Source organism: Cupressus sempervirens, chromosome 6 (assembly GCF_028749045.1).
Source record: "Cupressus sempervirens isolate cs-2001-9-10 chromosome 6, ASM2874904v1, whole genome shotgun sequence".
Classification (NCBI taxonomy): domain Eukaryota; kingdom Viridiplantae; phylum Streptophyta; class Pinopsida; order Cupressales; family Cupressaceae; genus Cupressus; species Cupressus sempervirens.
In genome coordinates this window covers 116,666,355-116,694,273 of record NC_143123.1, presented here as the reverse complement: position 1 = coordinate 116,694,273, position 27,919 = coordinate 116,666,355, and the positions used below count along the sequence as shown (strand labels likewise).

Here is a 27,919-nt window from a genome sequence, read left to right as displayed (position 1 = left end):
TCACCCTAACGAGTGAATAATTGATGGTAGTTTTCAAAGATTTTAGGCAATAATCAAATATCTTCTCTTTACCTTTTTCTCCAAGCTAAAATTTCCTCGGCGTGATCCGTCCACACTCTCCGAATCTCCATCCCGATGATCTCCTTATCTGTTACTTTCTTCTGCCCTTGGGATCTTCACTGGCCTCTTCCATAACAACAATGTTGATAATAATATTAAATCGTTTCCTGTCAGTTGGAAGCCTTGTTGGATTTTGACTCAATGAGTGCAGTGGGGAGACAAGTCCCTCGTGATCCATCTGTATACGCTTGGATGTATCTCCTTCAACCAAATACTATGAATCCATTCGAATTGAGGTTCCAGCCAATCTGATGGTAGGGGATTTGATCCCAAGACCTGTAAAAGGTAAGCTTTTTCTATGTACCTTTGTCCCTTAATTGAGAATTTTCGTCCATCCGTTGCCCAATTGTGTTTTTGCAGTACCCAATTGAACTACGTTTCGGAATTTGGGGGGAATTGTAACAATGTGTGGTGGGTTGCCATCCGACATTGTGGGTGTACTATTATAGGTGGCAGCCTTCCATGACTTTTTACATCTAGCAGCTTTTACTCACACAGTCACTTGTGTCCTGCAGTCCGTTCTGGACAGTCCTAGCAGCTGGATTCAGGTTTTGTTTTGCTTTTGTCGATCCTGAGCTGTAGAGGATCAGGGTTCAAACAGACGCAGGTCGTATGTCAAATTGGCAGATTTAAAGCCTGGCTACTGGAGACGCACACTGAGCTCTCCTTTCGTTAAAATCCCAGACGATCTCCAACAGGGTAAACAATGGAGAACGATTCTGAATTGAAGACAGATGAAGTGTTAGGAAATGGGAAACCGGATGAGAATAATATGGCTAATGGAGTGAAAGATCTTCACAAGGGTGGTGAAAGCTCCAAGAAGAAGGAAGGGTTTTTCAGAGCAGACCAGATTGATCTAAAGAATCTGGATGCCCAGCTGGAGAAACACTTGAGTAGGGTATGGACTATGGAAAAAGAATCTAAACGACCAAAGGAGGAATGGGAAATTGACCTCAAGAAGTTAGTACTGAAAGGAAAAATAGCCCAAGGCACTTTTGGTGCTGTTTACAGAGGCGTTTTTGATGGCAAGGATGTTGCAGGTACGGTGTCCTGGCATTTTAGCTTCTATTGCTTTTTGTGATCTAAATATTGAGCAGTTATTTTCTTTTTTTTCCAATTCTTAGGATCTTTTTCATTTTCCACAGTGAGGCAATGGTTCAAATCCATTGCATGTTGAGTTTTATTTAAGTATGCTTGCTTTGAATATGATCCTTGTATATAATAGTTTCGTCTCTAATGCCTGTCCTTTGACGATCATATCCACATATTACAATATTATTTGAATTCTTGTCAACAATGGGAAAAGGACGAGCCCTCACCATTCAGAAAACTCCTTTGATACAATAGTAACACATTTGTCTTACTTGTTTGCTTCAGCAGTAATGCTCCTAGCAGCTTTTCTCCAGTAGTTTAGTGCTCAATTGATGTTTTTCATGATGCCCATTTTTTTTTTAAAGCTGGTGAGGCTAGGTGCATAAATGCTAATCCATACTTATCAGTTCCAAACATCGTTGTGGAGAAAATGTCCTACACGGGATACAAGTGGTTGTTGGAGTTCAGGTAATCCCGGTTGCCTGCAGATTTGACCAAATTGTAAGGGGAATCACCTCAGCTCTGCAAACATTAAAAGCTCTCTGGCCTTCCTCTCTTTGCACCCTGTAAGAGGGTTTGGCATTAGGTATGGTAAACATAATGCTGAAAAAATGGCATCATCCCTTTACCATTTCTGGGTGCTGAATTTGATCTATAGCAAGTGTATTTTATACTCAGGATGCATGCCAAACTTTAGGAGGCATTAGTTTGTGGATTTCTGCAATATTGGAAAGAGTTTGCTCACAATATCGGTATTAAATGCATATTTTTAATCATTTTATAGAGCACTTCATTACCGATATTGTACACCGGTGCTGATTCCTTTTCATTTTGTAGTTGGGTGCATAGACCAATATTTATGTAGTATTCCCAGCAATTATTGGTGATTAAGGCAGATTATCTTTTATAATGGGGTACTAGTTGACAATGGTTGTATGTGGGTCTTAGCTTCAACATCTCTTCACTCCTTAAACTGTTAGCCAGAATGGTTCACAACAGTTTAGGCTGGTGCTTGAGAATAGGAAATTTGCCCACTGTTATCTTCTGAAGCTTAATTGATTGCATACTGAAATCCATTAATATACTGTTTTGTTCCAATCTGGCTATGAACAATCACTATATATTGACATCAGGGTAGCAATTGTAGGATTGTACTTGTTTGCTAGATCTTTCTTTTTATTTAAAGCCTAGGATAGAAAGACTCTTTCACCTTTGTAGTATTATAGTATAACATGATATATCTTAGTAAACTGGCCAGGATTTTTCAGGTTGCTTCCTTCACGATTTTGGTTTCAGTCATAAGGTAGCATTCCAATGTTCTGAATGCCGACTTTGTCAGAGATATTTATCATGTACATTTTTCCAGACGTCAAAGTACAATTGTGGCTTTGTGTATCTGCATTTATATTTTACTTGTTTTTGAGGCAAATTTCTTCTTGCAGAATTTGATTGGAATGCTGTGTGTGTATATATGTGTGTGTAACCATTATGGCAATATTGTAGTTGTGGATCGCTTGCTTGTTGGATAAGGCTGTAGGACAAAAATATATATACCATTAAGATATATTTACCATTAAACTCAGTTCTTTCTTTCACCATCCAGTAAAACTGCTTGACTGGGGAGAAGAGCAAACCAAAACAGCAGCTGAGGTAGCTGCAATGAGGACTGCATTTCGACAAGAAGTAGCCGTATGGCATAAACTAGACCATCCAAATGTGACAACGGTATGTGCCCAGTGTTGGCCAATTCTCTTGCATTTGGATTTAGTTCCATGGTTTTGCCTTGGTAATCTTTTACCAATGAGGTCATCACATTTGGATAACAAAATATGGTAAAAATGCTTATTTATGAAATTTAATGTATTTTTTCTTGTTAAGAGTATTCACTACAGTTCTGCTTTACACAGTTTCTGAGTGCATTACTTTTTGTGGTACTGAATTCTCTTTTATATGTTAGATTCATCTCACGTATAAACTGTAGGCTCTTGGATTCAACCTAGCTGTACCAGTGTTTATATTCTCTAAGCTTTCTGTTTGATTTCTATTACAGTTTATAGGTGCTTCAATGGGTTCTTCAGACCTTATGCATGGTTCAAATGATACTGAAGGTGGTCTTGAGGGCCCATCCAATGCTTGTTGTGTTGTTGTAGAGTATCTCGCTGGAGGAACACTGAAGAATTACCTCATCAAAAACCGGAGAAAAAAACTTGCTTATAATGTTGTGATCCAGTTAGCATTGGACCTTTCGAGAGGGTGAGTTTCTTTCATATTATTCATAGACACAATTGTAGTTGTTGAAATGAATGTGTGTAGAACTAACTAAACATAATTTGATTAAGTGTGTAATGCCTTTTAATATGCATCCAAAGTAGCATTTCGTCCTTTAATTGTTATCATCAAGCTTGACAATATTACAATTTATACAGTTGTTATGTATTATAAGTTTAGCTTTATACTTCTCATCCGTTTCAGGTTAAGCTATCTTCATTCACAAAAGATAGTCCATAGAGATGTTAAAACAGAAAACATGCTGCTGGACAAAAGTCGGACTCTTAAGATAGCAGACTTTGGAGTTGCACGTGTTGAGGCCCAGAATCCCAAGGACATGACTGGTGAGACAGGAACTCTTGGTTACATGGCACCAGAGGTACATTACGAACTTTTGAATCTTCTAGAAGCTGAATTTGATGCTTTTTTGGGATTTCTGTTTCTACAGGAATGATCATGTTCAAAAGTATATCTTTGATGGTTTTTTTTTTCCTGTTGCTATTGGTGAATTAGTTACATTCAAACAACTCTAGGATCTCACTCTAGCTTAGCAAACTTAAGTCATTATCTGTCCATTCTATTTTTTGCTACCATAGCTTGCTGTATTTTTGAGTCCTAATGGCCTAGATATAATATGTGAAGATCAATACTAAATATAACTTTATTCTTTAAACTTTAAAGCTTCCATGTGTCAACTTTTCTCTTACCAGTGCATCCTTTGTCTTTCTTCAACTATATAATTCTTTACTTTTTCAATTATTAGCTGTTTGTTACATATTATATGTACCTAAATAGAAAAATACACATGCGGAAACTCCACTACAACAGTTCAAACATTAAGCCTCCAAATGTACTCTTTCCAAATTGTTTGGTTTATTTCCCCAAAAATATAAAATAATATATAATAGTAACACATGCAAATCATGCAGATTTTTTTTGAGTTTCGCAGAAGAATTATTAGATAAAAATGGAGCAATTATATGGTATAAATATGCTTAGGTTTATAATCTGGATACATTTTTATATTTTATTATATGACTTTTACTTGTAGTTTCCTATGCATTTTTTTGATTACCTTTTAAGCTATTATTCCTTTTTCGAGTTAAATATATTGTAAACTAAAAAATGATTTTGTAATAAAACCACTTCAAAACATGAAAGAATGTCCAGACCGAATACACCTTTATTTTTTAGAAATTACCATTACTTATTAGTTTCGACCTTCATTATTTACCATTCCAATAATAATGACTGTATCGGGTAATAGGCCTCGACAGCCTTTAGTTATGTAACTGGGCATAACACTGTTTCTGTTTGTGGGTCCGACAACCTACCTTTTAAGGTGTGGGACCATCAACTGAACTTCTGGTCAATGTATGTATCCAGGTTGTTTGTTAGGATTTTGCAAGTAAGGAATAAATAACAAATATATTGTCTTATGATAAATATCTTTTGTCTGTGTGAGTCTGGAAGATTAAATCTCTAGTGAAGTGTAGCACTCATTCTGCTCCTGAAATTGACCCGTCTTGGTGCTCATATGTTTTCCAGAAGGTTTGTCACTTTTTTATGAAGTGTTACAAGTTTTTACTATTGATACCGCGAGGTTTAGTTTTGTGTTTTCCATTATTCTGGATTGTTCCTTCTTAGAACATGTTGCATCATAGCTATCATGCTTGGTGAGTCTAGGGAAACCCACTGATTACCAAGCTGAGTCACAGGTGCCAAAGCTTGTATCATTGGCCTAATAGTTAGCTCTGTACACAAATTTCAGGTATTAATGACCAACGAAAGTATAGGGGGAGTACAAAAGGATGAGAAGGGCTGACTCATTGCTGGAAACCTTCTGATAAAACAAAAAGAAGGAATAGCAGGGAAACAAATGTTTTTCCAAGACAATGAACAAGAACTATTGCAGTTTATCCAGATCCTATGTGGTCAAAGTAATGGTCTTACTTTGCAATTTTTTTGCATGGTAAGCATATTTTCCTAAAACTCACAGACTTCACTTGCCGAATTTTTGCTAAAAACTCGCCAAGTTTCTGGTGGTTTTTCTCTCTCTCCAAAAACTCAGCAGGAGAAGAATACAATGCTTGGGATGAAAATCAAAAAACTCATTCCAGTTTCATTTTGACTGATTTATTTTGCTTGTCTAGTGAAAAAATGGCCTCCCAACTTCAATGAAGTCATTTGCAGCAATTTTGTGCCAAGGAGTGATGATTTTTATTTCATTTAATTGTAAGTGCAATTAGCGCTTGTTCGAGGCCATCCACATGAAGAAGAGGAATGAGTTAGCTTAGAAATGCCTCAATGACCCTGTCTTTGTGCGATATAATCTTTGTTTGTGCACAAACAATGTTCAGGATATATTAGGCGCTGCAATTGATTTGGATGATATAGGTTATAACTGAAAAAATCATCTAGAAGATTGCTCCACAGAACTTTCACATAACTTGATAGAGGGCCACACCACCCTTACCCACTCGCAATCAAGAGTGCAACAATATGGAGACCAAGAGAAATAAAAAAAATGCTTCACAAGCAATTTTATTATACTTGAAGATCCTTACAACACCCACAAGATGATATCATAGTTATGACTTCTTCAAAAAGAAGTTTACAAATTCTTCAACATAAGAGAAATCCCAAATAAGAGTCTTCACACCAAGAGCTTCACCAAGAATTTCTACTTTAAGAGCTGCACCTTTAGAGCTTTCACACCTTCTAGCTTCTACTTCTCAAGCTTCTACTTCTCACGCTTCTACTCCTCGAGCTTCTCCTTCTCAAGCTTCTACTCCTCGAGCTTCTCCTCGAGCTTGATTTAGAAATGCTCATATGTCTTGCTTAAATAGGCACTTACCACCCCATGCATGACTTATCCACAACCTTCTAGAATTCCTCCACAACCTTCTACAACTTCCATAACCTTCTAGAATTACAACTAAGCACCACCATGTGGCCCAATTAGAAAATTACATTTCCTTTATGGATCACAACAAATATTAAATGCAAGATTTAAGAAACTTTCCACAAGCTTCTAAGATGCCACCTACACACCTTGATTAATGGAATGACAACTAATTTCTAATTTTTTTATTTTATGCCACCTATGCACCTCGAAAATAGAAATTCCTCCCTTTTTCTTTTTCTCCTTTTTCCCTTTTTATTTATTTATTATTTCTCCTCTAATTTTCGTCACTTTCTCTCTCCAGTTTTTTTTTTCCAATTTTTTTTTTTTTTTTTCAATTTTTTTTTTGCCAATAATTTTTCTATGCAAGATGCTCCTGCATCAGACTCCCCCAGTAGATACAAAAGTGTGTCCCACACTTTGACACCAAAAGAAAGATCTACCACCATCTTCATCTTCACCAAAGGCTTCCACCTCAATAGGGACAACAAAACCACCATGCAAATCCTCCACACCAGCATCTTAACCATCCAATCAACATGCTCATTCCCAGGAACAAACTGAACATAATGCTTCAACAGAAAACTCTCATCCACATCAGCAACTAGTGAATTCACACCCATAGCAACAAACCCCACATCAACAGCCACATGTAGATCTCCATCAACACATGCCAAACTCTCAACACCGGCAACCTCATTGCTCACAACAAGATGCTTTGCAATACATAACTCACCTCCAACAACAACTGGATCATCCACGACCAAGTGCTCTGCAACATACAAGTCACCACCAACATCAACTAGATCATCTACAACTGAGTGCTCCACAATATCCATGTTAGACTCAACCAATTGATCATGAAAACCAACATCTGTCCCAGCATCAACAACATTAGGAATATCTTTAGCAACAACCTCTAGTTGCTCTGCAGGTTCTGCATCAGGCTCCACAAACTGATCAGCAAAACCATCCCCGTCCACCTTGACCTTCTTAGCTTGATCAGCCAATCTAGCATCCAACCGAGAAATCATCTTAGAAAAATTCCTCTCCACTATATCATGGATTTTTGCAATCATCCTAGGGTCCAATCCTCTTGGAGCCATCTCCCAAGATCTTCGTAAACCCTTTGCAACAAATCCTTCCCACGCTCCTTGTGACAACCTCGAATTGTTTGCACATCATATCGCAACCTGCCACCTTGCACGAACAATTAGGAACCACATCACAAGTCTAGGACAACGGATTTGCAATCCACCAGCTCGCCACAATCATGCCTCAACAAGTCTAGTATTCCATCTCTGCATCCATTGATCAATCTGCATGTCCTCCCAAGGTCTTGGTGCAAACTGCCTCAGCTTTGGCGATCTGTTTACACGCTCAGGAACTCCCACTCTAATAAACTTCACCCAACCAAGGTCCTGGTACAAACTGCCTCACACTTCGGCGATTTGCTTGTACACTCAGGAACTCCCGCTCTGATACCACTTGATAGAGGGCCACACCACCCTTACCCACTCGCAATCAAGAGTGCAACAATATGGAGACCAAGAGAAATAAAAAAAATGCTTCACAAGCAATTATATTATACTTGAAGATCCTTACAACACCCACAAGATGATATCATAGTTATGACTTCTTCAAAAAGAAGTTTACAAATTCTTCAACATAAGAGAAATCCCAAATAAGAGTCTTCACACCAAGAGCTTCACCAAGAATTTCTACTTTAAGAGCTACACCTTTAGAGCTTTCACATCTTGAAGTCTTCACACCTTCTAGCGTCTACTTCTCAAGCTTTTATTTCTCACGCTTCTACTCCTCGAGCTTCTCCTTCTCAACCTTCTACTCCTCGAGCTTCTCCTTGAGCTTGATTTAGAAATGCTCATATGCCTTGCTTAAATAGGCACTTACCACCCCATGCATGACTTATCCACAACCTTCTAGAATTCCTCCACAACCTTCTACAACTTCCATAACCTTCTAGAATTACAACTAGGCACCACCATGTGGCCCAATTAGAAAATTCATTTCCTTTATGGATCACAACAAATATTAAATGCAAGATTTAAGAAACTTTCCACAAGCTTCTAAGATGCCACCTACACACCTTGATTAATGGAATGACAACTAATTTCTCATTTTTTTATTTTATGCCACCTATGCACCTCGAAAATAGAAATTCCTCCTTTTTTCTTTTTCTTCTTTTTCCCTTTTTATTTATTTATTATTTCTCCTCTAATTTTCGTCACTTTCTCTCTCCTCCAAATTTTTTTTTTTTTTTCAATTTTTTTTTGCCAATAATTTTTCCATGCAAGATGCTCCTGCATCATAACTTCTATACGTAAATTCTCCAAGGAATTTTTGTGGAAATTATATCTGGGTAGAAGTGCACAAAAGATTTAATGCCTTATCGCCTGCCATGATACCACAAAACTCTAAAAAATTGAATGATTGTATTAAGTAATTAGCCAAATACCTAAATATATATACTTTCCAAAAACTTTTACATAAACCAAAAAAACAAATTCATATAAATATAAATGAGTAAAAATAAACTAATTAAGATATCTGAAAAGTAGAAACTGAATGACCATTAACTAAGATTCTAAAATAACAAACTAAATATAGCAAGAACCTAGGATACTAACAATAGTCCAATAAAAAGTGCATTTGTTGGGGTTGGCTTGTAGTTTGTTTGGTTGTAGGGTATCTAGTACGTTTGAGACATGACTGACATGCTCCTCCTAAGTCTTGTTGAAGATAAGGATGTCATCCAAATAGATGATGACAAAGAAGTTAGTGAAGGGCTGTAGACAACATTCATTAGGTACATGAATGTTGCTAGCCCATTGGTCAAGCTGAATTGTATAACCATCCATTTATATGACCCGTCTAGGTTTTGAAGTTGTCTTCCAAATATCTTCAGTTTGAACTAGTACTTGACGATAATCTAATAATGTTTTGATCTCGGTGAAGTATTTTGCATTGTGGGGCTGGTCTAGAAGGTTGTTGAAGCCAAAGGAAACTATTTTTTGGTGTGATCATATTGAGAGTAGACAGTTGATGTTTAGATGCCATTGCATCCTTCCTCGGTTTACCATTCAATGACTACCAGGCTGTAGCATAGAGAAGAAATAGGATGGATATTGCCTTGATTGGCTCTTGGATTCGGCACCAAGCTTCATTATTCTACCAAACAGAGTTTTAGTATAGAGGACTCGTAGGGAGAGGTTGTTTGGGAATCAAATTGATTTTATGTGAATGTTGGAAGACCCTTGTGGTCTTTAAAGATGTCTCTATATTGCTGCAGTGCCTTGCCAAGCTTTTGCCCTTAAGATACTGTTGGTGTCATCATACAAATTGCTAGCACTCATGTGCTTGCATATACAAGTGCCTCTAAGTGACCATGGGAAGCATGAACTTAGGTGTATATTGTATTAATACTGCAGATAGCAAAGTTAATGTGCCCTGTGATGTCGAATAGTGGAGGTTGAATTTTTGAGTGCTGATGTATATTGCCCACTGTCGTGGTTTTTAATGGTAAACACCATCTCTATCATTTAGATATGGTCTTCCAAGTATAATGTCATCAAATTATAAAGGTATGAACTGACAGTTGGCATTGTGTGTTGAATACTTAAATGCACATTATTCACTCAGCTGAATGTCTTTTCTTTTCTGCATCTTAGAGAGTAGGGGTTTGGGTGTGCAGTAGGAAGACTTGGGTGTCTCATTCAGTGCAGATATTTGATTTTTAGGTGCCATTTGATCCTTTTTAGGTTTAATCATTAATGACTATCAGGTTGTTGCAAAGAGAAGAGAGAGTTTGGACATTGCCTTTGATTGAGTAGCTCTTAGATTTGCCGCTAGGCTTCTTCATTCCACTAAATAGATTTGTAGTATAGAGGACTCTTAGGTAGAGGTAATTTGGGAACCGAACTGATTTAATGTTGTATTGCACGGAGTTGGAAGACCGTTGTTTTTTTTAATATGTCTCCATATTGCTGTAGTATCTTTCCAAGCTATTGTTGTTGTGATAGTCTTGGTGTTATTATACAACTGCCTCTGGGTGACCATGAGAAGCATGAACTCAGGTGTATATTGTGCTAACATTTTGTAGAGATGAATTTTTCAGTGCTGATGTATATTGCCCACTCTTGTGGTTTCGAATGGTAAACATCATCTCAATCATTCACCTATGGTCTTCTGAGTATGATGTCGTAGAATTCCAAAGATATGATGTGACAAATGAATTTGTCTTGCATACTTGAAAGTGTATTGTTGACTTAGCGTACTTTTCTTTTCCTTTCTGCAACCATCTTGGAGAGTAGGGGTTTGCGTGTGTAGTAGAAAGACTTGGGTGTCTTATTGCATCATGTGCGACGACATTCTTTTGAATGACATTCTAAATGATGATGTGAATGGGTTGGTTGTTGATCAAGCACTTAATGTGGAAGAGACACTTCCTTTCCCACATACATACATACATATAGACTTTCAGTTATTGGGGTGCTAGTGGTAACACACTATTTTTCTTGGTCAATCTCCTTAACTTGCTTGCTGTGTTACCTGGGGACACGTTTCTGGCAAAATTTGACCCGTCCCCGTTTCTTGCATGTCCTGGAAACTCAGAAAGTTTTGGGAATCTTTCCCTTGGCTGCCCTGTAAAATTAATGTTTCAGGCTTGATAATTTGCTTGATTTCCACTTTCATGTGAACTCTATAGTAAAATTATTTAGCACAAACATTATAGGTTAAGGTCTTATTCATATTTTAAATAAGTATTAAAAATTTCCCTATATATTTAAAATTTTCTCTATTTTATATATAGCTGTTCCCTCTGCCATCCTCTGCCATCCCCTGCTCCGAGAAAATAAAATCCGTCCCAGAAATTTGTTTCCCCATCCCTTCGTCCCAGAAACTTGGGGTAACATAGCTTGCTTGGGATTTGTCCAGCATTTTACATCACTACGGGGGCTAGTGTGATGGTTCTACCAACCATATATCACCTTATTGCAACTTTTTACCCTACCCAAAGCACCAAAGTGATGAACTCAATTTCACTATGGATGTAAGGGGACAATCCACTTTGGAATGTTCTCATGTAGGTTTTCAAATGGTTCTCATCACTGTAGCCTTTTAATGTTATGAGGATAGAATTCGTCCTGTGGAACTTTGATAGAGGCATCCCAAGCTCTTATAGATTGGTGATCTTGGTAACATTATTTGTTGAGTGTTTACCATTAATGGGACAGTGAGATGGACATTTTTACTGTTGCAAAGGAAATCTTCTTGGCATTAGTGAAGTTGTTGATGTAGAAGTGTGCTTTAAATCTAAGGGTCCAACATTGTGCCATCAATTTTGCCTTCAAATGAAGGTATATTTAGATTCACTAAAATTCTGAAAGGGTTTAGGTGTTGCTTGGGATCATGCTGTTCAAGGTCTTGTGTTGGTCCAAGATGACAAAAGTTGTGGAACTACCCAAGAGTTCATGGCATTGCATTTCCAACTCGAGTTATTCTTTGAATGTTCACTGGGCCCTTAGCTGCACATTCATCGATCATTTTACTTTGTTTTTAATTTTTATATGAATTCTCAATGAATTGAGTGTGCAACCCTCCTATTGTTGTTTGTGTGTTTGAATATGCACCAAGAAAGAGCTTGGCTTTGATATCAATGATTTGGATCCTAGGTGGTCTAGGGATGATCTTATCTATTGGCTACCCTTAAGTAATATCATTGAACACGCTAATGGAAGAACAAACCAGTAAACCAATCACTCATGATTCATTAATCAGCAACCTATTTTTGGTATCCTGCCATCTATTAAAAAATGATGGACACTCTTGTTTTGGGTGACATGTCATTCATTGATGTCAATGATGGCTTTGTGGAAGTGTTTTCGATGGTAGACAGGTAGTGCACACCTTTTCATACCTAACTCTGATGTAATCAACAAGTCTGTTAACAATCATTGTCCTCATTTTCATCTAATGGTGATTTGACAAGGTTGAAAGGAAGCCCATTTCTATAAATGCAATGAGTAGTGATTTGAATACTTCCTAAACTCATTTTAAAAGACCTTTCCAATTGTGCGTTTATTATAGGAGATTAAGGGGGAAGGATTCCTAGGAAGATGAGGTGGCATGAAATAATGTGGGTGAGCCGATATTGTAAATCCATTAGGAGACTTGTGTGATCCTGTCTTAGATAAAGGATGTTATCTTTCCTTTGCATTGTTACATGGCAACCTCATTTAATTTGACTTATGTCATAAGTCGTTCCTTTGGAAATTCGTTTGTTATTCAGTCTTGAGTGAATTATTATTCCTAGTCTAGTGGTGCATAAGTGAGCTCTCACTAAATTATGTGAGCTCTTATATTTGTTTCTGAATAGGTTATGATGCCAACAAAATCCCCCACCTCCAATAGGTTGCACAATTGTAAAAGTATGTTGCCAAAGAGGTGATGCTGCGTCCATTTTGAATGACTCATCTGGTGTTGGGTTAACCAAACTATAACTTCTTGCCATTCTACATTAATATTTTTCTAAGAAAAAACAAAGGAAAAACAAAGGAAAAACACTTATGGGGCTTTCTAATGAATGGTTCATAAGGCACAACACTTGGTGAAGGTTTTGCAAATGGGGTTGCAAGCAGAGTGGGTTTAAGTTTAACCATGGAGGAAACTTTGTAGTTATGTGCGCTCAAGTGTACTATCCCCTTCCAAATATTTTTCTAAAAAACCCTTGATATTAAAGTGCAGATTTAAAACCGAGCAGAAAACCAATATTCCATATAAATTTTAAAACTTTAATCGATTTCTAACCAGCAGAATTACATACAAGAAAAACTCAGAAAAGCTTGTTTTATTCCCCCAATATTCAGAAAGTACATATATAAACCAGGAGTTAACTCAGATATCCGCCAAGGACGTTACTGTATTATATAACAGCAATACAATAACATGCAATAATCCAAATAACCCAATCTTATAAACATAAATTACAATCAAATTGGCAAATGTAGAGAAAACCTGTAACAATGCTAGGTTTACGTCCAACCTTCAAAAGCTTCTTCAAGGGTTTGCGTCCTCGAAGAGATAACCAACAACTGTTTCCAGTTCCCATATTAATATTTGTTTTAAATATTATATCTTCATATCATCCCAAATGGGGCTTGTTGTACCTTTATCACTTTTCCCAATGTGATGCACGCTCTTCTAAGCAATGTGGGATAAAGCACTTTTTTGTCCTTTAGTCATTTAAGTGAACATAGTACCTTTTTAAAATAAAGTGACAAGTTAAATGAACTTTAAAAGTCACTTAGCCAGTAAACCATATAATCGTCTGTCATTAAAATAACTAACCAAACGAACTCGGATAAGCACGTGCAATAGCTCGTTGGAAAGCTCTTGGCGAGATGCTTCCAAACCAACATTGACGTATCAAAAATATCGAGCTCAGTTTACTTACTAAAAATAGTAAGCATCCAGACAACCTGCCAAAACTACTTTGATGGGTCTGAAATTGGAAATGTCTAGGCCAAATCTCGAACTGAACCCCGTAAAGAACCTTCTCACCCCTTGAAACCTAGGCGAAGTGAGCTCGCAACATTGAATTATAATGTCTTAGAAAAAGGGGACATCACATCAAGCTAGAGTAGTATTGGGATGGGTGACCTCTCGGGAAGTCTCGGTGCTTCACCTCCGTGAGCATCACCTAGATCCAGTGAGTGCTAAGTGTTCCATTTATTCTAATGAGAGATGGATTCATGTTGAAACACTACTCATGAAACATGGGTCATTGAGTTTGACTCGAAAAACTGCATAGTTAAATCTTGATAGCAATATCACAAAGCAAAAACAATCAACTCGTATATTATGTACACAAAATATAAAAAACATCATTAAAAAGAAATATAAAACTTCGAAAATCACATAACTTACTTTTGATTTATATATCTTGTATGTTCAGTCCCATCTTTCTTGTAACAAATTCTTTTTTTTGCAAACCCTTCACTTAGAGGAAACGACCAACAACCTTCAAGAACAGAAGATTAATGTCCAGGGTAAAATAGTATTTCACTTACATATATTTGTAAAACGATTGTAGTTTGAGTGACTTAGGCGAAAGGAGTAAAATGAAGCACCCTAGAGTGAAAGTTAGGTAAATGAAAATATTTGTGTTTTATTGTTTTAAAGTTGAAATTCACAAGAATTTGGGTGGGTCTTGTAGGTCTATCTATGCCCAGCTTAGGTTTACCTAGCGTTTTTCTTGGGCACCATGGTATCTTGGGTGCCTAAGCTGAATTCTCAATGAACCCTTAACTATCTTGGTTCAGAACCAAGACCTAGACCACATTTTTGCCAATGTGTTGACCAAAACAAGACAATCTGATGACTTTGGATTCTTGTTACATGGAAAGTACAAAGGTTGTAAATGTAATACCTGGTTATGGTAAATAAAAAAATGCAACCCTAGAACTTATAAAATTGATTAACACTTAAAAAAAAATCAGAATGATCTTGAAAAGAATTAGAAAGCTTGGAAATATATGAAAAGACTTTGAAAAAGGTCAAAATAAACTTTACCTTTGATTAATCTCTCTTTTCATTTTGTAGATGAGTTCCTATTTATAATCCATGAATTTTTTGACTCTTATATACATGATGCTGAACATTTTGTACTTTGATATTCATGCCAAATTTAATATTCAACCTAAATACAACTATTAGCACTTAAGTTTACATGAGTTTGCATCTATTTTTGTTGGGAGATATTATCTGTTATGGTGCATTGGTCTGTGATGTGCAGCTAGAGACCACCTTAATGATGCATGGCTGTTTTCTTGTCATGATTATCAAGTTTGCTTCTGTGGCCATGTATTGATGATGCTAACAACTACATAATCATCCATGTTTTTCAGATCCATCTCACTGTTTTGTTGTTGATTTGTGCATGTTTATGTTTTTAAAGTGCACAAATGCTAATAAAGCAAATTTGAAGCTAGGGTATGATGATAAATCAGAATATTTATGTTTTTATGGTGCCCGTGTGGTACCAAAGCAAATTTGTGTCTTTGTATTGATGGCACTTGTGTCTTCATAGTCATCCATGTTATTTGGATCTGTCTCGCTGTTTTGTTGTTGATTTGTGGATGCTTGCATATTTAACTTTTTATAGCGCTCGCATGGTAGCAAAGCAGATTTGAAACTAGGCTATGCTGATAAATTAGAATTTTGCTAAGGGCAAAACTTGTAGGAAACCTTCTGCAAGGTGTTGAAGAGGAGCAGATCCTTTATTTTTACTAGAGCTGCTGAAGAGAGGTTGCAGGGCAACATAGGATATGCTGAAAATGTTACAGAGACACTGAGGGGAAGCTGTACAGAGAGACATCATAATAGTTGCAGTGTTGAAAGATATTGAAATATGCAAATGTGAGGCAAAAGGATGTCTGGCATAAGATCTATGGGTTCAATCTGGAACAAAAATCATACACAGTTTAGGTATTGGTAAAAATAAATTCTGGATTATGTTCTGATATACTCCTTAATTTGTTTTTCTTTTTCAAAACCTTAACTGTTTAATTCTCTTTTGAAATCAAATAGTTAAAAAAAACTGATTAGTACTGCTAGTCTACACAATATACATCAGTTAATCTGTTTTCTACTTACTTCTGGAAGAGACGTCGAGGGTTCAACTCTTCTTGAAGGATTTTTCATATTTGTTTCTTAAAATTGATGGTCATATGAATAACCAGGGATAATAATATAAATAAGATAATTTGTTTTGTATTTCTTTCTGGAAGAGAGGTTGAGGGTTCAACTACTCTTGAAGGATTTTTTCACATTTGTTTCTTAAAATTGATGGTCGTATGAATAACCAGGGATAATAATATAAATAAGATAATTTGTTTTGTATTTCTTTCTGGAAGAGAGGTTGAGGGTTCAACTCTTCTTGAAGGATTTTTTCACATTGTTTCTAAAAATAAATGGTCATATGAATAACCAGGGAAAATAATATAAAGAACTGCTGGTTTGATAGGTTTGATTTAAATGTCCTAAATGCCCCTACAACAATGCTTTTGAGTTTTTTTAATACAAATAGTGTAGAATTTGTTTACTATTCCATCTTGTAAAAGAACACACTTAATCTCCGTGTTTGCTCTTATGCCATAACTTTCTCCCACAAAACATTTTGTAGGTTTCAAATTTTGAACCGTACTATCATTATTTGTAATTGGCATCAGGTATTGCAAAAATCAATGAAAATGGGATAAACTAAAAAATAATTGTTTGGTAATAAGGCCATAAATAAGGTACCTTCTGCCAATTAGTGTCCAATAGAAAGACATTTTATCAAGGTAGCTACCACTGTCCAAACTAAAATTCAAAAACATTCTGCAGGGATTGAGACTGTGTAGGACTCATTGTTGCTGTTGGAAGTTGTGTTAACAGTCTGCCTTTGTTTAGCATTTATAAATGTATTGAGTGTCATGGAAGGCATAAATAGTTCATGTTTTTCTTATAATCTAGGTGGAAAAGATATTTTGTGGTGATACAATATCAAGATATATTGACAATAAAAGACTGGTAACTTTTCCAAGGTAATTTAAAAGAATTGGAAGACAAGAAAGCAGGAAGACTTATAAAGTGAAACAACGGAGCTTTGGGTATCAGTGGAATGATTATCATCATGTAAAGAGAATTACATATATTATATATTGTAGAGGCAGAACTTGCAAGTTAGTTACAATAAATCTGACTCTAGATGCAGGTCATTTCTTTTATCTATAAAGCGCATTTTTTTGATGGACATGGTCAAATGTGTTTTGACCTGATAATGGTGATGGATGATTGAATTCAATTGGGTTTTTCCACAAATTTTTGGTCAAAATATTAGGTTCTCTCTCTATCGCCCCCCTTCCCCTCTGAATTCTCCTTAACCTTATGTCAACATAAATTCTCCTTAAATAACTTAAAAAAATCTCGTTTTCTTTGCTGAGTTACTCCCAAGATAGATTTTCACTACTAAATAGTTTGAAGTGGCTGGTATAAATGATGAATTAGAGTTTGGGAACTCAACTAGACTATATTCCAAGAATAAAAACTACAGAAAACAAAAGAAGATTCAAGTTCAAGTGAACATGCTTTCCTTTTCAAGTTTCAAGTTCAAGTTAACATGTCTTCTTTTTCAAGTGCAAACCTAAAGAAAATAAAGTTCTTACAAGGGAAATGTAGCACTTGATTATCTTCACTGGAGCCATGTAAAGATTTGTCAGTATAGTGATTCAAGGAATAGTTAAAAGGCAACTAAGGTGGCTTCTAATATTTTTCAGTGTAGTGATTCAAGGGATATTTTAAAGGCAACTAAGGTGGCTTTTAAAAATCTCAAAAAGAAAAGTGGGATCTGAGTAAGTTTTTTAGGAGGAGCCATTGTTCTCATAACAAAGAAGGTTCAAGATAGGTATCCATGAAGCTGAACAAAGGCAAAGTAAAAACTATCACCAATATGCTATATGCCTCTGGGTTAAAGGAAAAATCTCTTTTAGTGAATTGCTGGTGAAAATTAGTAGAATTACTAGAACAAAGACGCAATCAAGTATATTGTGGGATAGTAGAAATTTATGGCTGCAGAGCTTTTGGATGGAGCAATAAACAATCTTAATGCAAGTAATACAAGTACAAGTAAAAAGTGATCTGACTGCAAAGCATGGCAACATAAATGAGTTCGAGTGCTTAAGACTTGTTGATGCATTTCATCGGAGTCTACCCTTGATGTTTAAGACAAAAATGGTTAAGGTTTGAAAAAACTGATACAAAGTCAGGTACAGCTTGTGAAGGGTGTTTTTATAATTTACCGGTAAACAATACAGAGACAAATTTGAAGAATTCTTCTGAAGGGCCAAGAAGAAATGCCATTTTGTACATAATAATATCAGAAAACTTATTTTTATCTCATTAATAATGGAGGAAAATGTGTATCAATACTTATTGATGTTTGTTCATGAAAAATTTAGGTCTACTGTTTGTTTGAAAGTCACAAACATTTGAGTTCTTTATGATACCCAAATACGATTAATTTCTCAGGTCATTGGATGGACAAAAATATCTTGGATCTTGACTAGATCAGGTGAAATAAAATCTGAGTTAATTGGACTATAGTGGCTCAAGCTGCTGAGGAAGATAAGCTATAATGGCAAAGATGGAAAGGGATGATCAATCCCATAGAGGTGAGGAAGACCACCATCTGGAGGCCTAGGGATTGGTTGCTGACAGTATGGAGGTAAGGGAGTGCTCTAAATACAATCTAAGAGTATTTTTCAAAGAGGAGTTCAAGTGAACCCTGCAGCAAACAATGACCAAAGATGGTGAAAGCATCAGCAAAATTGTCTTTGTCAAGGCTCAAGGTCATCACCAATTAGTGGACATCATTCCAAAAACAGGAGTAGTGGACTTATGGAGGAGAAGCTGGCATGTTGTCACTCTATTCGTATTATGCAAAGGAGACCAAAATAAAAATTTGTATGCTTAATTGCTCGGATGTCCAAGCAAGATGGAAAAACAAGCCCAGCCAAAGGAGGCATGCAAAAGACACGTCTTTCATTGTTTTTTTCCAGTACTAAGAATTTGCCATAAGCATACAATTGTTGGGATCTTTATTACTGTGCATTTTGTTGGAAAAGCAATCTTTTGTGTCAATCTATGTATTGGAAGAAACAATTCATCATTATAGAACCTGAACTTTTATATATATTGCAACTTGTAGACCACTTTTCAAACTATCACGGTGGGTGAGGTAGGGAAGACTACAAGAGAGGAATCATTTATCAAGAATTGGAAAAGATATATTCTTAGAGTATATGCAAGAATTATCAGTCATTGCAAGATGTGCAGGCATTAGGATGCAAAGCGTTGAAATTTCATTCTCAACTTAACACAGGCAAGTATAGAGGCGATTGAAGAAAGTTGTGCCATCTATAAGACCAAGTGGGGAAGACATAGAGACTATAACTGTAGGTCAATTGTCAATGGCACAAGAAGCATTGAGGCTCACCAAGAAAGAATTGAGGAAGGGGACATTGCTGCAAATGCATTTTCTTCACCGTGACAAGCTAGTAATGATTATAATCTCATGCTTGGATTCTTGGGGAGAGTATTTTAATAGCTTGCAAGGATGGGCTTGTAAGATGTGCACTGATTTTGGTACAATCAAAACAGTCAACTCTATATTGAAGAGGAGAAAGATGGCGTGACATGTTTATTGCAAAGTTGCAAGATGATGAGGCCCTTGAAGTCAATATTACTCTGAAGTAACATTCATAGTAAGATGTAATGGCAAATGCAAGTAAAGAGGTCTTGAATAAGTGAGGAATCAAATCCACTCATCAAGAGCAATCAAGTTTTCTTAAAAAACACATGTAATATGATTTTCTGTTTCATTCACTATCATGTAGATGCAAAAATACACATGAGCAAGATTCTCCATAGGAGAGTGCAGTGAAAAGATGGTTGACCATTGTACTTCAAATCCAGAATTGTATGAGAAGTTTTGCATAATGAAGGCGCAAATTCATTGGTAAGCATTAAGAACTAAAGGAGTGAAAGCAGCTCATGGAGAGTATGGGAAGCTTAATGGAAAAAGGTTCTTGAGGGTGTACATATGAGTTGAAGATCTTGTGGCATATTTGATATCCATGAGAAAGAAGGGCCTGGAATATATCTCTACCAGTTGTCTCAATGGGAAATTATGTTTTGATCTTCTATCATCCTCATTGCTTGTTGGAAGGTATGAATAGGAAGGAAGGCGTAAGTACGATACTCAAGGAGGCACCTTAAGAAATGAAACAGTCCTAGTAAGAAGATGTGCTCTATATGAGAAATTTGGACGGAGACCAAAATTTGTAGAAGACAGAGAGGCTGAAAGAGGCCTCATTAAAGGACTAAAATAACACCTAAAGAATGTAAGGGAACCACTTGCCCTCACCTCTGAATTTCAAAGTTCACCATTACCAGCATAGAAGAGTAAAAGACACCAAGAGCACACATTCTGCTTCAGATTGATGCAAGTATTTTCCTTTGTATACCATATTACCCTTAATACAATTTGTTCAATTTTCTTCAGTCTTAATCATATTACCATTTATGCGATTGATGAAAGTCACAAGCATATATTGAGGTGCTCATCTGCAGTCCTAACCAATGCAAGAAAATCACCTGTGGCACAACATATCACAAATTGAAAATCATATTCCTGGCTGATATTTCATACTTATCACTCTTTAAAAGATCCATCTGCGAGGAGTGGGGTTTGGGATAAGCAGCAAGATCCAAATCAAAAGACTGAAAGAGAACTTAAAAATCCCAGATCCACATAAAATGGACTTAACTTTCACATATGGACATAGACTCCCACATTTTGCTCTCTTGTGTTATGCTGAAATGATGTCCGTTTTTGGTTCAAAATGTGGGAATTGATGGCTATCGGTCAATTTCAGGCCCAGAATCATGTGGGATCATGCCAGTTTATTGATAAAGAAGGATTGTGAGCTGGAAAGTAAAAACATATCTGATGGGTTGATATCCATCATTTATTGAAAAATCTGCCTCAATAAGGCATTTGGATGATCTAGAATTCATTTAAGACCACCATTTGATTTCTCAGCCAGAATCTTAGGACATTGTTTTGTATTAATTGGGTTATACCACCATGTTTTATTCATTAAGCTGTTATTTTGGTTTTCTCCTTTTGCACCTGTGAATGGCCCAAACAAAATTGCTTAAGCAATTCTTTCTTGATTGCCTTGTCATTCCAGTATCCATGCATCAAATGAGTATATTTGCATGTTGGACAATATATCCATTGTTTGTATGTAATCTTTTTGCATAACTGGTCATTTTTCTCTAGCATCTACTGCTTCACTTCTAGTATACAGTCATTTATATTGTTCCTTATCTATTCAGGTAAACGATCTAGACATGCTATGATGCTCAAACATGTTACTATTAAGCATATTTGGTTTTCTTGATACTGGGATTGTATTGAAGGGGGAAGTACGAGACCAAAACAGTTTAAATGTATCTTATCCAAATGTGGATGATTCACTCAGCATTTTGGTGTTAGTCTATGGGCCTCATTCAAATATCCATCAGATCATTCAAGGTAGTATTGGGAATTAGATCTTCATGTTTGTAAGCTTGTTCAATTTTATTTGGACGTTGATTGGGTTTGTCATGTTACATCTGAAACCAATTTAGAATTGGACCACAGAAATCACGCTTAACTTTATGAATCTTCCACATACATTGCATATCATAATGTGCTATTTCTACTCATGTACAATCTTTATGTGCACCTTCCTGTTGATGGTAATATCAAAATTGATAGTTTCATTGCACTGCTGGCATGCTTTCATGATTTTGATTGATTGACCATTGAATTGGTAGAAAATTTGCTACAGGAAATTTTTGAAGTAATCTTGTAGCTTCCTATTTTAACTATCAAGTTTTTGAATGGGACTCTAGAAACTTTGATAACTTTTTTATCTCAAATCTTTCACAACCCAACTGTTTTGTTTATATGGAAGGAGGCTAGGTCTTTGCTGAAGTAGCCCTTAATTGACCACCATAGTATTTAATCATTCTACCTATGTTATAATTTGAACTAGTATAAAAAACAAAGCATTTGAAGCTTAGAATCTATGGTGAAATCTTCTATCACTAACCCCATTTCTGTACAATGAGCCACAAACCAAACATGGAATACTGGTTTTTAATGAAAATGGTAAATTTTAGATTACAGCTGGAATCAACATTCACTGGAGGATTCTTTTGAACTACATAGACTTCTTATACTGCATGCTGTCTAACTTAACATCTCACATCTGGCTGTCACACTTCTTGTGTGCATGGAGAAAGGAGCTTTCATCACTAATTACAAAATTTGGCATATTAGCCTAGTTCAATCACACATTTGGCACCATGTTTAAGTCCATTTCATCATCTTTGTTTATCTAGACAAACTAAGCTGCTCTTCCATGCTTGCAGCTGTTCCACCAATTTCTTTGGATATTACTCTGGTTTGTGGTGTTGTTTGTTCCTCCCAAACTATGTGACGTCTAATCTTGCATTTCCTATTTGGTGGTTACCTGTCTTGTCTAACATGGGAAAATGAGTCTCCATTGTTCATTACATAAATCGGCACATTGGACCAAGCTAATTTTTGACACTTTCAAGTTTTAACACCAATATGAAGGTCCACATTATCATTTCCAGATAATTTCCTCTCTAGATCCTGTAAGTTTTCTATTTCTTTTATTACTTGCTTTGCAAGCTTTTCTTCAGTTTCTTTCGATGTTCCACTGGTTCCCTGCTTTGTCATCAAGCTCAGAAATCTGGATTAGTATTGGAGAGGGGCAAAGGTAAAAATTGATAAGCAGAAAAAGTTCAGCAAGCTCAATAGGATCTGTGTAAATTCTGGCAGGATATAATTAATATGGTTCATAATTCCTTTCGATATGTACTTCTCACATTCTAAACATTTTCCATGGGACACTGGGACCTCTATTCCTTTGTAAGTGATATTGGCTTTATATGTTCATTTTTCGTGTTTAGGTTAAGCATTTGATGGTATGTATATAGGGTTATTTAGTAGTGAAAACTGTGTTACACACGAAGTACGTTTAGATAAGATGGAACTAATATTTTTCTATCACATCAAATAGGCCTCTGCTAATATTTTTTCATTGTAATGCTCATGTTTCAAAACATATGATGGTATGCATATAGGGTTTTTGAGTAGTCAAATTGTGGTACACATAAATTATGTTTAGATAAGATGGGATCAATATTTGACTTTTCTATCACATCATTTATATATATATATGAGAGAGAGAGAGAGAGCTACATTGTGTTCCGTTTGGGCCCTCATAGCAGGGATTTCTGAAGTCGTTCCTTCATTGAAGATTACTGTTTATGTAGCCCAATTGCGGGGGAATTCGTCTATTTTGAGCATTTTGCCTTTAGGCTATATTGGTTCCTACAGTATCTCTTCTGTTCTGTGATCGGTTTTTCTTCGATCTTTTTGTCATACTTTCTCTAACCAATTTTTTGGGGCTGTATATTTCATGTGTAAAAAATCTATTGCTACCGTATAATGTTTCTATTTGGTAAGAACTGAAGCTCCGGAACATATTTATTCAAGTTATTTGCTAAGTACATGTGCTGAAACATTATACCATGGAGATAAAGAGTGGACATTGGGAACCAGAAACATATGTATTGCCCAATTGTCAAGAAGAGAGATTTTAATCTTCTAAGGAATAATGCTTTTTTTAGTAGGAAAGAGTCTGATTTGCGAAAGACTAATTCTAATTTTAGAAGCAAGAGCAACTTTAGCTATTTGCTACAAATAAATCTGAACAGCTCAGCCATTTTAAAATAGGCGTTTACTTTAGAGCTGAATTTTTTTATTTCGATAGAATGAGCTAGTTATTGATTTAGATATTCCCATTTCAATTGGTGCTATTTCTTAACAAAGGCTGGGTTAAGATTCTCCAACTTAATTATGAAATCCAATTCATAGGATTTGTATCAATGTGTACATACTCTACTTTCTACATGTTTGTTTAATAGTTGGTGATATTAGCAGAATAGGTGGAAATTCAATAGTTGGCCATATTACCAGAATTGGCAAAAACAAGATCTACCCACATTTTATAACTTTGCCAAATTAGACTTGCATGGTTCATGGTTAAAAATATTCATTGAGGAGATAATCTTTTATGATCATCAACATGTTAGGATAAGAACTTAAGATTGCTCAGTAAACCTTGAAATAGTTCTGTAAAAGTTCGGTTTCAAGTTAAATCACATATATCCTTTTTTTGAAGAAACATTTTTCTCCTTCAGGTTTGGTACGAAACCTATGGGATTCTTAAACCCGCGGGACCCAAATGGTCAATTTTTTGATGTCTTCCATTTGTATATTATATTGGTCTTTTTTTTCTCTCTCTTCATTGCTCTGTCTCCTTTAAATATTTCTCATGATGTATTATTTCCTGAGAGAATTGAGCTTGTAAGAGTTCTTCAGTTCCCTAGCATATTTACCGATTGGTGTAACATTCTAATATTTGTGAATTGATTTACTATGATTGGTGAACATGATGAGCAGTCTTGCTCTGGCACTGATTTTTTAAATGTTTGTCCGTTTGTTTATATTCTTGTGTATGTATGTTTGCTGATTGTTCATTCTAATATTTGCTAGTTGCTATTTTATGTTTGGTAAACATGATGAACAATCTTGCTCTGGCACTGAGTTTTCTACTTTTATTATTTTTGCCTGTTTGTTTAGATTCTTGAGTATGTATTGGCTGTTTTGTACCCCAAAGGTCTTCATGTAATATGCAAATGTTTATGTAATTTTCATAACATATGCTTGTGCCTGTCTTGTCCATGTCTTATGCTATTTTGAATTTTCATGTAAGAGCCTTCGTAGTGATTCTATTGATTGAATTTTTAGCATTTACGATTCTTTATGCTCTTTTTTTTATTAATGAAATTTGTTAAGGTCTAGAGCTCCTGCAATATGGCTGGAATATCTAGCAAGAGATTAGGTTTCATACGGTTTTTGGAGCAAGGTGTGTATTGAGGAGTTTTCTCTTTACTAGATTCTAATAAATATATTCCTTAGTTCATAGAAGGTTTTCCCTGTTTCTTATTCATTTTTCTCTAGGATGTACATTCTGCTTCCAGTTACAGTATTATGATGAACTTCATTATAAAATTAGCTTCTTTTATCACCAGTCTCTGTGTTGTAGATCCTTGTCCCATTGGTTCTATGTCCATTTGTAGATTTTTTCGGTTCACTTTCCATTATTTTTCTTCTTCTGTCTTGCTATAATTTGTAACACACCTTGCAAGATACTACAGATCATTATTGGATGGTATATGTTGACTTCTGTTTTATATCTTGACCAGCTGGAATTGTCCATTTCTCTTTTAACACTTCCTCGGAATCAATCAACCTGTAGGATAATTGATCTCCATCTTGGTTCTGTATTGTTGTATGGAAATAGTGTGTATTCAGTGAATTTTTAAATTTTCAAGTGACAATGGGATTTCGATAAGTTCTCCGCTACATTATTTACAGTAGCCTATGTTTTGATTCTCTGTTGATCTGGTACAGGTTCTGGATGGGAAGCCATACAACAGGAAATGTGATGTCTACAGCTTTGGGATCTGTCTATGGGAGGTCTACTGCTGTGACATGCCTTATGCTGATCTCAGTTTTGCAGAGATGACATCTGCAGTTGTTAGACAGGTAAATTAAATATTGTGATGCTCACTACTTGGATTTCTTTTGCAATTTAGCATGTTGGTGTTGTTGACTGGTTAATTTAATTTCATGCTTCTTTATTTCAGAATCTAAGGCCCGAAATTCCACGGTGCTGCCCCAGCTCTCTATCAAATGTCATGAAAAAATGCTGGGATGCAAATCCTGATAAGAGACCAGAGATGGATGAGGTAGTTCAATTGTTAGAGAATATAGATATACATAAAGGTAAAGGAATGGTCCCTATTGATCAACCTGATGGATGTTTGTGCTTTTTATGGCACCGTGGTCATTAATTTACCTGCAGAACAGAATGGAAAGGCTTACAACAACCTTTACCATAAAAAGTAGTATGTTGGAAGCATGATTTTTTCCTCATTTTGCTTGGTTGGTTTGACATGTAGATGGAAGTAATTCCTCAGCACTGAAATGTTTTGGCTCAAATGATTAAGATTTAATTTATGTACACAACAGTATATGATTCTTCTTTTCCTGTGAGACCAGATCGATTCTTTTCGGAATCTGGTCCAGATGAATTAGAGGTTAGATCTGTAGTTATATTCTGATGAATGTTGAAATTAAGTTGACAGGACTGCACTGCCTTTGAGTTTTCTTGGTCATTTGAGAGACTTTCACGGGCAATTCATCTCTCCTGCTGTAGCTGGCCCAAAGGAAATAACAGAGGGTCTCCTCCTGTATGTACAAACAGGGAGTTTTATCTCCACTTGTTGTCAAGTGGTTTGGTGCAAGAGAGAAGTTAAGCTATTGTAATATGCAGTATTCACATTAATAAACCAGAGACATTGCAGTGAGGAATAGGAGTGATTTGTTGAAATGATTACCCTAGTTGGTATAATAATCTACAACAGTTGAATCAATTACTCTGTGAGATGGTAAATATTTTCTGATATCTGAATTTTCTTAGCTGATGAATACATTAGCATGAAAACAATTGTTTTCAGAAACCTATGGTTTTAGGACAAGTTCATTTATGAAGACGTTAAATCATTTCTTGTTATGTGGTATATTTATTGTTTTGATTAAGCAGAAAGAAATGGAGGCTTAGAGTACTTGGTTAAATAAAGGCATTGCTTGTTTTTTATCTAATTGAAAATTTTGGATGTACGATATATTTGCTAAATGCAATTGATATTATTGGCCAACACTGGGTGTGCACTAGAAAATGAAGTTGCATTGAACATAAACTTTTAATCAACAGGTACAAATATTATTTGCATATTTATAGGGCTATTAGCTCTATTCTCCATTTAGACTGTGGACAATTATTCCTGTTGACACGTCGCTGTTGGGGCTAACTTCACATACTAAATGCAAAATATTGCAAATGTAATTGCTTCTTTAAAGTAGAATCGCTAAATTTCTACACTATAAACTAATGAAACCTGTATTATTTCTATACCCTATCAGAGGTTGTATATAAATATTTGGACCCAACTTTGTAATGCCTTCCTGTTATTGTGAAACACAATTTTATAAACATTCCATTTGTGTTCTAGTCAGACTCATATGTTAGTTCATGTATAGAAGATTCACTGTTTTGGGACACGGTATGTTAAAACGCTTGGTACGGGAAAACCTCCTAAAATTTTAAGTGCACGATACAAGAAACATTTTGATACAGATTGTTGGGACAGTGAACCATTACTTTGTTTAACTTTTTGTGCAGCTTCATGCTACTCCAGCCAAAATCTCCCTTTGGGATTTGATTCAAACTTTGCCTACATATCACAGGTTGCTTCAAGAAGCCATGTGCAATGAATTGTTTTGAGGAAAAGACTTAAATAGCTTTCAATAGTTTGGGGTTGATATATATATAAATATATATATTGCATGAAAAAATTGTATCACTGAGTTTGTATTTATTACAAACTTCTCTAGTATGCAACTCAATTAAAACATTGAAGGAGTGCTTTTTCCAAAGTGAGATACTGCAACTACGTAACGGGTAGGATGTCATAGGAAGGAACTAACAAGAAACTAAAGTGCTTTTGTACCTTCCTCTTTGAGATTTCTGTATGAGTTGCTTCCCAACTAGTTTTTGTGCTTTCTCACTTGCCCCTGAAATCTCAATCGATAATTTGTAAAACACCAATAAATGAAAACTCAACTACCAAACACTCTTGAATTGTAGTGGCCATCTTAAAGTTGGGGGAAAGCTAAGCCTTTGCCCAGTGAACAAG

At 35.8% G+C, this 27,919-nt stretch overlaps 1 protein-coding gene across 1 annotated transcript; it reads left to right on the top strand.

Annotated features, from left to right (window-relative positions):
* Positions 1 to 70: 70 nt before the first annotated feature.
* Positions 71 to 26,596, top strand: LOC149551487 (serine/threonine-protein kinase 52-like). Its single transcript, XM_089786981.1, has 7 exons — positions 71 to 405; positions 636 to 1,160; positions 2,816 to 2,937; positions 3,263 to 3,465; positions 3,685 to 3,859; positions 25,572 to 25,706; positions 25,808 to 26,596. Exons 2-7 carry the CDS (start codon positions 827 to 829, stop codon positions 26,012 to 26,014), a joined length of 1,176 nt encoding a protein of 391 aa, XP_089643107.1. The 5' UTR covers positions 71 to 405; positions 636 to 826; the 3' UTR covers positions 26,015 to 26,596.
* The last annotated feature ends 1,323 nt before the right edge of the window (positions 26,597 to 27,919 follow it).